At 40.8% G+C, this 11,791-nt stretch overlaps 1 protein-coding gene across 2 annotated transcripts; it reads left to right on the plus strand.

Annotated features, from left to right (window-relative positions):
* Positions 1–9,480: 9,480 nt before the first annotated feature.
* Positions 9,481–11,727, plus strand: LOC116397135 (promethin). 2 transcript variants are annotated; one of them, XM_031872314.1, is made up of 5 exons: positions 9,481–9,503; positions 9,798–9,908; positions 10,035–10,203; positions 10,325–10,470; positions 10,932–11,727. In XM_031872314.1, exons 2-5 carry the CDS (start codon positions 9,810–9,812, stop codon positions 11,007–11,009), a joined length of 492 nt encoding a protein of 163 aa, XP_031728174.1. In that variant the 5' UTR covers positions 9,481–9,503; positions 9,798–9,809; the 3' UTR covers positions 11,010–11,727. The 2 variants fall into 2 exon arrangements, with proteins under 2 accessions (XP_031728174.1, XP_031728173.1); XM_031872313.1 differs by having other exon boundaries at positions 9,484–9,599.
* The last annotated feature ends 64 nt before the right edge of the window (positions 11,728–11,791 follow it).

An 11,791-nucleotide genomic window follows, 5' to 3' on the forward strand; every position in this document is an offset into this window, starting at 1 on the left:
TGTGTGTGTGTGTGTGTGTGTGTGTGTGTGTGTGTGTGTGTGTGTGTCACCGTGTGTGTCACCGTGTGTGTCACCGTGTGTGTCACCAATTGACAGCAGCGCTGACTCAGTCGACACTTTGTCCCTGTCAAGATAAGTGGGAAACATAGCATAGTGTACATGAGATCAAACACACACAAAGATGTTATCAGCCTATGATCACCTCTGGTTGAAGTTAAAGCAACATAAGTGTGTCAGCTTTCAAAAAACTCCCCCCTGGTTACATCCACAGGCTCACTCAGCCAATCACCGCTCATATTCACAGTCCACCAATCGTCAAAACACAGAGCTCATGACGAGACAACTAACACCCACAAACCGTCCTGCCAAATACAGCTCACTGCCTACTGACATTTCCCTGCAGATACAATCAAAAGTCGCCAGCAGCTGCAGCAAAATGGATCGCTGTGTCGGTTTCAGTTAGACAACCTGCAGCTGGCCTCTTTCAATACATCACCACATTGTATAAGCTGAGGTCACTGCACTTTTCACCTATACCATAAAGAAAAAGTCTGTCTCATAAATGTCCCGTCAGCCCTGAACCGTCTTTCATGTGAAGTGTATGCAGCAGACGAGGAGAGAAAGGGAGAACATTCGAGAATGAAGACAGAAAGATGGAAGGACGGGGAGAAAAATGTGCGTGTGTGTGTGTGTGCGTGCGTGTGTGCGTGCGTGCATGCATGCATGCGTGTGCGCGCTGACTGCCAATTCTTACGTGCGTGTTGCTGCAGTGATAAAGATGGATGAGTCTGTCTGCTGCTGCTGTGATTGGGCTGCTGCTGATTGTGAATGTGTGCACATGCAAAGATTTATTTATTTATTTGGACCTCAGGCTGGTCGAGTCAAAGAAAAGCAGAAAAAAAAAAACAGTACATCGTTTGTGCACTGCAAGACATTTTTTAAATCTATGTCAAGGTTATATATTACATATGTCTGTCAATATCAAGAGCAGAGACTATGAATCATTCAATGTATGACAAGAGTCTGCAGACTTTTACTCCAAACAAGCTCTTTTTGTGATTTATATGTTTTTTTATTGGGCAGCGTACTCACATATACTGTTAGACAGATGCTGATGCTGCTCACTGACATATATACTGTCCCATACCCATCAATAGTGTTATAAGTAACACCTGTTTTCCTACAATGACAAGTCAAAATGTCTGCTGTAAATAAGAGCTGCTTTTTTATGATATCTTCTTTAAATGTAGGTTAATTAGCTAACAGGAGGGACAATAGTTTTCTTTCACTATGTTAGTAAAGATGTGGTTCTGGATTACTTTTGTGGTATTTTCTAGAGTAAGAGCTTCCAATGCTGACAGAAAACTGTGTGTGTGTGTGTGTGTGTGTGTGTGTGTGTGTGTGTGTGTGTGTGTGTGTGTGTGTGTGTGTGTGCGTGTGTGTCTCTGAATTTTTTAGACTTTGAATGAGATCCAGGCGATCGATACTTTCACAAGCAGCAGATTGGAGCGCTGCCCAGTGGCACCAGACAGCTACAAGGATGTAATATCTGACTTCTAGCGAAGACGTCTCCGCTTCAATAAAGAGCTCTTGTCTGCTTGATAACCCTGTGACTTGACGTTTACCCTCATGAAGCTGCAAACCTGGCCCATAAAGACCTCGAGAGGCGGGTCTTGGTTCTTATTGTGCTCACAAAAAAGTGCGAGCAACCCTCTCATACTATGAGTCATTTGATTTGATGCTATACTCTAATTCCATTAATTAGTTTAGTGCTTTAACACAGAACTTTTAAAGCTCAGAGTCTGAGCAGAAGGCAGCAGCTTTCTAAGACGATTTATGGATTCAAATAAAGTTCTAGGATTATTATGATTATCATTATTGTGCCCGAAAAAAAAAATGTCTTGCGGTCCTTACTGCACCACAAGATCCTTCAGTTCAAGATGACACAATTTGTGCTTTTACCACTTGCGCTCGGCTTTTAATGGTGCATAAACATCCACTTAACCTTGAAGAGGCCGAGGAGCTTTTTAAGCTTTTAAATCATAAAACTGCTAATGTAAAATGTATTTAAGGAGGTGGACCAGAAACAGCAATCCAATAAAATGACCCTGCAACAAATATTACTGGTAATGTTCACAGTTGTGGTGCTGGACTGCAGTGTATTTATTAGCACAAAGACAAGGGCTGTCCCTTAAACAAAGACATCTTATTCAACTAACACTCATAGGATTTTGTCGATTTAGATTAGATGATTTATTAATCTACGGATCTGTAAAACTGAGTTTTTCCACAAAATAAATCTTATGTTTATTAGAGATGTGCTCATAACTTTCTTGGAAAAAGGTAGTTCAGCATGAAAAAAAAGCATAAAATAAGATTAATGGACTAAGAGATCTAAGTGAACTGAGACTTCTCTACTAATCGACTAAGGGGGGCAGCCCTAGTGTTCCTGGTATTTCCTTCACAAAGGTTGAATTCATTGCAGAGATGTTTTATTGGATTGCATTATGTTGTTATTGCTTCCGCTCCGTGTGTCTGACCACCGCCTCAGGCTCTCTCTAAAATACTCAACTCATCTTCTTCACTGAGCAATAACCACCATCATCTTTTGTCAAGTCAGACCAAGTGTTTGACATTGGAGAAAAATAAGATAAGAAAAATAAAGAAATAAAATAAAACAGAAACAGGGAGGAGAGGCGGCAGCGCTCTGACTCGTGACTCTACTGACGAGGTTCAAGTTCTTCACGCAGAAAAGGGCAAAAAGATAACCAACGATTGATTTTCAAACAAGTCTCACCGTGCACAGATAATTGACTGACACGCTAAGAGGCATCAGTAACGATTTGGTTCTGCAGAATTACAGTCACAAGCCTCTTTCTAACTGGGACGGCAGCTGGTGGAAAATCACTCCTTGACAAAATTGTACTCTGGCGTGTCGGCGCGCTTCAAAGCGGTTCTTTAGCTGGAGGTTTAGATTCAGCGACACAGGAGAGCAAGCATCGTGCAGTATTGAGCTAGGTGGTAAAATCATTATTAAACCTGTGCTGTGCAGTCTAACACTGTTCAAACACACAGAACTATATTTTAATTTCTAATGGGGGGGGTCTCAAAATTCCCAAATATCGATATTTGATGAAAGAGTCTGAGATTTGAATATTTCACTTAATGTACACATCAGATATCCTAAATGAACACACAAGTTAGAACAGTTATTTTGGTTAGTTCACAGAAAAAAAGATAAGATAATACAAAAATGTTCTTGTATGAGGTCCACTGTGTTTATCCTTGAGCTAAAACAAACCTCATTCCTCATAAAACATTTGCAAAGACAAGTGTTTTTACTACTTTACACCTTGTTTACATGTTTTCCAGCTCGTCGTCTTCTTCTTTCTTGCTGCTGTTGGTGCAATGCTAGGTTTCTGTGTGGCCTCCTGTCACCAACCATCAGCAGAATCACCCTAAAGCCCCTTCAAGTCAGTGGCTTTATGGGTTGGGACCTAAAATATACAATAAGTCCATTGCTGATCATTTGACGTTTTGTCAGATATAAAAGGTACTTTGTGCTACTTTAACAAGCAAACCTGTTGAGCTTATCTCCTGACAATCGCAGAGTCGCTTCATGTAGCACTCATGGCTTTTCTGTGATAGAGCGAGATGATGAATCCATGCTAATCCCGCTTTCATCACACCTAGTCCTTCTCCCCAGCTGCCTCGCCTGTGGCTCTGAATACCTGCCTGCTTAATGCATTACCCGCCGTGCAGCCCCCTCGGCTTTCATCTAGCTAAACACAGCACCTTGATGTTGGAGTAGTGCTTAATTCAGGGTGGTTAGAGCATCAAACAATCTGCAAGTCCAAACAACTACAGGCACAAAAGGTCACCTGTGAAGTTGACGCCGGCAGTATTGTATGGGTGAGATATTATGCACATGCACCTGACAAATTTGTTAGTGTTTGCATCATAAAAGATTTGATTGGTGAAAGACCACGAAACAGTTTGATCAGAGGATATTCTACCATGTGGTGCACTGCAGCAACACCACATGAAATATGATCGATCCAAAGCTCTTTTTTCATGCACAAAACACACACTGCTGCAGGAATTCCTCCCCTAGGTCTAAAATAATCAAGCGAGGTTTAATGAGCAAGTTCAGCAGCTGACATTAAAGCTGTGGCGCATGGACAGAAGAGGCTCTCCCCGCCTTCCTCAGGGACACATTGGGAAGTGATGAAAAATACAAAAGGATGGCCACAGGTTTAATGCTGCCCCCCTTATTCATCCTCTCTCTATGCTCTCCTCCTCTTTCTCTAGTCAAAAAGGTCTTCTCCAGGTTAGACTCCCACAAAGGTGCAGCAAATAATGGATGAGGGTGGCAGCCCTTCCTCTCTGAAGGGCTGCCACTAATCCTGCTTCATCTTTTAGCCGTCTCCCTCTTTAATCAAAATGCAAGAACGAATGGCAGCAAAAGCAATCCATCAAAACATCGGAGCCGCATGCATATCTGATGAGTAGTATAGTACAAACAACACAACGTAACAGCATTTTGCAGATCAGGTCCATTTTTCTTTCAGGTTCTGTTTTTATTTTTTTTTTCTTAAACCATAAACCCACTGACCCAACTTTTGAAAATGTCCAAACTACTTTGTTATTAAAAGTTTGTTTTCTGATAGACTGCAGCGGCAGTGTTGATTCATTATAATTGAATGTGAGAAACACAAATTCAATCACTGCCCATAATGAAGTGGGTGATACACAAAACCAGCCTGATGTTGGGCTTAATCAACAGAGATGTACAATGCGCTGATACAAGTGACTCCTAAAGCATGATTGTTTGTAAGTCTATCGGTGCATTTATTGCTTCAAGGAATTGTCTGACTTTTTGGAAAATATATTCATTCATTTGCAGACAAAGAGATTGACACCACTCAGGTCTATAAGGCAAATATGAAGCGTTAGCTTAGCTACGTGTTGGACTATATCTTGGGACCAGTTGACTTGCAACCAGCAGATACTCTAGAAAGTAATTGCAAGTAAAAGCATTGTTACTCTACAGTTTTGTACTTAATTAAACAAACGATACAACTTGTGAAATAGTGCGCTTTAGAGGTGCTGGTAGGTGGCTTTTGTTACCTGGACCTCCAGGATAACCGTTTCCCCCGTTCCCATCTCTCGGCTAAGCTAAGTTAGCTAGCTCTAGCTTGCTCAATACACAGACAGAGTAGTAATCATGATGCAAACTTTTCCTTTAAACATACAACATCTCTCAGTATTCTTATTTTTAACAATGTATATCCTCCTGTGTGTACTCTGTGTGTGCAGTGATGCTGCTGTTGTTGTTGGTGTTGGTGAGCTTTAGAGAGGTTTACGAGCGCTCCGTCCTTTACCACCCTCCAGGGAGCTCTCTTTGAGCCTCTGGCTCTCCCCAGCCGGAGGACAGGAACCGATAGGTAGATGTGCATCAGTTAGCTTGGAACCACAGGAGATTACTTCATGCCCCTCCTCTCTCAGTGATTAGTTTTTACAATCAGCGAATGCAAATTGGAATTTACCGACAGCCCATCAATCACATCCTGGCTGCAATATGTTGCGCGACTCTCGGCACGTGCCAGTGGACATATCGCACAGTCGATCTGCTGTCATACACTCATATATATCTCTGCACCACAGGTATATGGGACGCCTTAAGAACATTCAATTGTCATCTAGTCTAGTTGAGGAGCGGGCTGCTTTGTCACAAGAGTCATTTGTCTCAGGAGCTGTAGAACAACTCTGTTACTGTCACCTTTCTTATTTAGTTCAGCAGGAAAAGAAGCTTAAACCATTGTATGTGGCTCATTTGAAACATGTTTGGTAAACTGCAATCCCATGACTCGTGAGGCCAAAATGTAATTTTAATGTGATGAATGCCCTGGACAGATGGAGAGTTGTTGTTTTTTGTTCCGCATGAGTGCTACCGTTTAGCTTAACACAAACCATGCTACCTAATATTTAAAGGGCCAGTTCGTAGGATTTAGTGGCATCTAGTGGTGAGGTTGCAGATTGCATCCAACTGAATACCCCTCACTCACCCCCTCCCTTTCCAAGCCTGTCGGATAACTACGGTGGCCTTTAGGTAACATAAAAACGCAAAAGGCCCAACATGGCGGACTCTAGTAAAGAGGACCGACATGTATCTGTGTAGATAGAAATAGCTAGCGATTCTTAATTCCAGGTGACTAATGAAAACATGGTAATGAATATTGTATTCAATTTCTGCCAATAAGTCCCCCTAAATCCTCAACACTGTCCCTTAAATCAATAAAAACTTACCCTAAGTTTTAAGTACTGCACCAATTTGCCTTTAGGCCTGCTGCTTTCTGTTCAGATCACGATATCTATGGTTGGTTGACTCATCGAACTCAGAGTTTACGACAAACGTCCCCACAGTGAGGACAAACGCTTATGACGTTGGCCACTTTTTTTACTCCGAGCTAAAAAAAAAATTTCAGCTCGAGGCGTTCAGAAACACAAGGCGCATTGAGCGGCAACTCATAAGTATGCGAAAAGCACTTCAATTTCCTTGAAAACAGTTACGTAAAGCTGCAAAAACGCACTCTGTCTGATCAGGGCCTGATGATGAGGAGTTGCAAGGAGATCTGTACAACTATTGATTGTTTGGCCACAGGCCGATTGCTCTATCACATATGTTTCAACTGTGACAGAAGATGAAACCTTTCAGCAAAAACTGTCTACTGTTCCAACACCCACGGCCTTGTTATCAAGTGACGTGTTGGGCCGATGTGTGGGGAAAATGAGGTGTAATCTGATGAGGAAAAGTCTTGTAATAAAAGCCTGGAGTAAAAAATATTAACTACTGGGAATTCCCTGTTTTGTGTGCACGAATGCACAAACTACACACACACAATCTCACAAGCCTTGGTTCGCTGAGTTCATTGTGTTTAGCAGTCTAGAGAGGTAGATGCAGTCTCTCTCTCTTGCCAAATCATTGCCTTCCCCTCAATACTAAAAGAGAGTGATTAATTAGTATGGCCGGCAGCTATAAAGGGCTCAAATACAGTAAGTTGTCACCAGCGGCTCCCGAGGGGGTGTCTCTCTTTGGCGTATAGTTCAAAAACAGACCACACTGCCATTTCCCTCGCAATTATGTGCCCACATATATTTAATGCTATCCAGAAATCTAGGGGATAAACTTTAATTTGTGGGTGGCCATGGCAACTCGTATTTATGATTGAGGAAGTAATCCCCGGTGGTGGTGAAGTTCAGCCATTTAACATTCTAATCAGCCTCACAGAGAAATATCTGGCTGTTGTCGTCGAGTAGCAGCACAGAGCAGAAGGGCAGAAAGTGTGGTAATTATTTTGGAGTAGAAGTTTCAGTCTGACAGCTGTGAAGTAAACTTTGAACCCCGTCTGCTGGAGCTCTGGAGAAATACTGTCGCGATTTCCCTCGTTTGTATTCACGAGTGCACCGGGTGGCGTCTTATTTTTGTACAGACATTCAGGAAAGAGATCTTAGTTGATTCCTCAGTCCGTGGCTAAAGTCGCCCATAATACTGGTCACCCGAGAGACAATAAGAGAGAAACAAATGAATAGATCGTTCATCACCTGTCCAATAAAGATGATTGGTGGTTTATGGCGCAATTAGGCAGAAGCAGAGAAGGCTGGCCATGACATCCATCATAATTAGTGCAAGTGGTCCTTTAATGACAATAAATAATATGGCAGAGAAGGAAGAGAAGATACAGTATGTGGTTGTACAGGTCGTGAAACTTCCTTTTTGTAGTGCAAAGAACAGATTAAATCTGTTTTAGTAGTAGTAATCATAATAATAATGAGTATTTATGTCTTCTTCATGCTGTCATGTCACTGATCTGTAGCATCACATCAGAAAACAGCTCTTTATAATTGCAATTATTTTGCATTAATGATGGTGAATGTACTTGATAGTAACATTCATAATGAGGATATTACTGTTGCCACAAACTCAAGTAGTACAACTAATGCTTGGTCTGGTGTGTCGCTGCTTGCAGCTTTCTCAAAGACCGCTCATACAAACAAGTTCACACTCAACACCGGGCTTCCTTGAGTCCTGAGCAAAACAACTGCCGTGAAATAGTTGAGTCACACAAGCTGTTAGGCAAGGTAGGAAACCTGGACCTGGGGCCCCCAACAGCTATAGATTCATTATGATGTTTAGATATTGAATGGTTACTATTCTAAAAGAAGACACCAAAATAAGTTACAAAAGGACCCCAGCTCCCACATATCCAACTCAACTGCATGCTTCATCTTCATTGTAGTACAACATTGTAGTACTATCAATTACCAGACTTACATTGCAGATTCAGATTTGACTCACAAAATATAACAATTCAAAATATTTTCACTTGAGAAAGGCATTCAGAGCCGTTCTTTGCTTTTCTTACAATGAATAAATTCTCTCCACTTCTGCTCTTTGCAAACCTCTGCAGGAGCAGCTATTGTTGTTTTGAACTAACAGTCGCCTCAATAATAACATAAAATGAAATACCCACATTTCTCTTTTTTTGTTCCTCTTACTGTTGTGAAAGCATGTTAGACACTTTAGGTAAAGACTTGATTCTGTCTGAAACACAATTTCAAGATTGTAAATGACTCCATAGGTACTTGAATAGACAGTGATAGCAGAAGTTGTATTAAGAATGCAACCAAAAGTTGTAGCAACAACAGTGACAGTAGGAGGATGGGAATCTGGGAAATACTGCTTTTGACCCAAAACCAGACAAAAAGCAGGCGCAGGTTTATTCAAACTGGGTAATATTGAACGCGTCCTAATTGCACCAAATTCGGTACAGGACTCCCTTCGGCCCCCTGCAATGTGTGAAGTACATCGGATGAACTGTTGCCAAGATATGAGGACATACCCACATATGCACAGACAGACGGACAGAAAGATGTACTAACGCTGCTTTCTAGTTAGAGGAAGTGCTGCAGTTCTTCACCGTGACCACAGGAGGGCGCTGAACAATCGTGATGATAAATAAAGTCATCATAGTAATAAGTATACCAGTAATTAGCATACATTTCTGTTATTTCCACAAGTATATAATAATTAGATATACAAATATATTCTTTATTTATTTACGATTAACTGGTTATTCATGCTGCTAATGTAATCAATTGTTGTTATTTGATTTCTCATTTATTTAGATATTTGGTTTAACTTTAAGCTCCCATACTGATGTCACCAATTCTAATTATGTATTTTATGAATTGTAGAGGATTTTTTTCCCAAGAAAATACGTCACATGAATATGATACATAATAACCTAACCCTGAAGCCATTCTTCAGAAAAACAAAGCCCCCATTCTTGTGCTGACACATTTGGTGAACAGCAGGTGGCAGCAGCAATACTTACAAGCCTTTTAGAGTCGCTCCACCAGGAATTCAGAAGAAGAAGAAGAAGAAGAAGAAGAAGAAGAAGGAGAAGGAGGAGGAGGAGGAGGAGGAAGAAGACAAAGAGGTGTGTTTAGTTTAAAAGGAGTGACTGAGGCAACCAGAGGACACAGTTTCGTATGTTGTGAGCTGTGAATGAAACCAGGTTTACTACATTGTTCAGGTTTGTACTTAACTTTGTTGTATGTTTTCAGAAATGTTCTTAAGTCTTTTATGGTGTGAGACAGAAGCCTATACAGCTGTCTTCTGTTTACAGTCACCGTTCCTCACTTGAATCCTAGAGTCTCTATCTAACTTTGAAAAGTAGAAATGCACTAACTTGCTGTGAGGCTGACTCAAGTTTCCCTCGCTGTCTGGTCAGATACGATTGAGGATGGAGCACAGCGGCAACAGCAGGACCAGTGTGACTGAGTTTCAGAAGCTGTGGGGAAGATGGACCAACCTGATGAACCGCTTTTATGGTGACCCCAAGGTAACAAGAAACTACCTTCATCCGTCAAACTAAAACCTTTCTTAACTCTGTGTACATATTTGCTTTTCCATCATCAAATGAGAGGGTTTTTTGTACAGCTGCATCCTGTCTGTCTCTCTTCTACAGGTAGAACTGATGATGGACACAAGAATCGGACAGTACATGAGCAGCCATCCTCTCTTAGCTCTCACGGTGTTGCTGTTTGGCGTCATGGCTGCACTGCCTGTCGGACTTTTCCTCTCTTTTGCTTTTATTACCATTGTAATGACGACAGTAGGTTTTGTTTTCTTTGAAGGTATGTGTAATCATGTCAAAAACAATTTTCAGCCTTCCACAATCTAAAATGTAGTAGTACGACTGCAGTAGCTTACTTTTAAATAACCCAAAACTGTGTTGTTCCTCTGTGTGTCTGTCAGTGTTCCTGCTGTGTGTAGGAGGGTTGACTCTGCTGTCTTTGCTCCCCGGCATCGCCATCTTCTCTGTCATGGTTTCACTCGTCTTCAATGCGTTTTATGTCACCATCTCCAAGGTCGTCAGCCGCTATTACAAGCGTCTGACCAAGGTAATGTGTATTTTGAAAAGAGAAATATGACCCCACATGATTTTATTGTATCCCTGTTTTAACCACACTCTGTCTTTTTCGAGGTAAGTTCAGGCTTCAGGATATGGTAATCTATAGGCTGTACTGAAAAGTCAGTGATAAAATCAAAGTGTACAAACTTTCATATGCAAGGCGAGTTTATTTATACAGCACATTTTATACACAGACGCAGCTCAAGGTGTTTTACATGAGTTGTTTTTTTAAAGACAGGTAAGAGAAAAAAGTGTATAAAACTTTGTTTAAGTCAAAAAAGAAAAAGTATAAAATAAACATACGAACAAAGTATAAAATAGGCTAAAATACAATAAAAAAAGACTTAGGCAAGTGCAAATCAAACATACAGTGCATTTTCAGTATTTAAATCTGTGTCATTGCTTCTGCATTGTATTTATTTTCTTCTCTGTTGTCCTTCATCCTTCCAGGAAGGTAAAGTCCTGGAGGATCAGGGAGAGTCCGTGGAGAGTGAATGTGACACTTCTAAACTGGAGGATATCCAGTAGCTTGATTCTTCTTCTCTTGAGAGAGAGCTTTCATGTGGAAAAGCTCAAATTTTCTTGAGTGTCAGCAACTTTAAGTCAGCACTACTTCAGAGGATCCAGACCCTTGAATGTACCTTGTGCAGCTAACTTTCAAAGCACAAATACTCCCTGATTGTTGCTGTATGTCTAAAGCCTGAATATTGTAACTACATAGTTTTCTAAAATGAGTGTCATTATAAAATGTCTACAACAGCCAAAGCATGGAATAACCTTTCAACTGCATTAATATCCAAATACAGAAGACTCATGTAAGTCTAATCTGTACTACATATTCTATATATGCACTATGGATTTATCCTGAAATGGTGTTTAATTTCAAGTAATGAATGTAACGAGAAAATATGAACATTAGTGTGTTATTCATCCAAATAAGCCATGCGATATTACATTTTCCATATTATGATTTCCAGCCTGAAAATGCTTGTGTGTTGTTTAGGCTCATCTCTGCAGATATCTGATGTGCACGCCTAGAAGGCAAAAAGAAATGCACTCCAAAAAACTAGGGCTGTCCTCAACAAAAGAAATTCTTAGTGGACTCTTGCACTCGTGATGTTGTCGACTAAATGATTAGATATTTAAAGTACTGATTAGTCAGCTAAGAGGATCCCTATAAAATAACTGTTACATGTTTATGTTACAGTGTTGTATGTTTGTAATGTGGCTTTGAATAAATGCTCCTCAGGATTAACATTTGTGCTGGTCTTTTGTCCAAACAGAGATGGAGAAACAAGGCATGATTGGCA

This window comes from Anarrhichthys ocellatus, unplaced genomic scaffold (assembly GCF_004355925.1).
Source record: "Anarrhichthys ocellatus isolate YVR2014 unplaced genomic scaffold, GSC_Weel_1.0 scaffold62, whole genome shotgun sequence".
NCBI lineage: Eukaryota > Metazoa > Chordata > Actinopteri > Perciformes > Anarhichadidae > Anarrhichthys > Anarrhichthys ocellatus.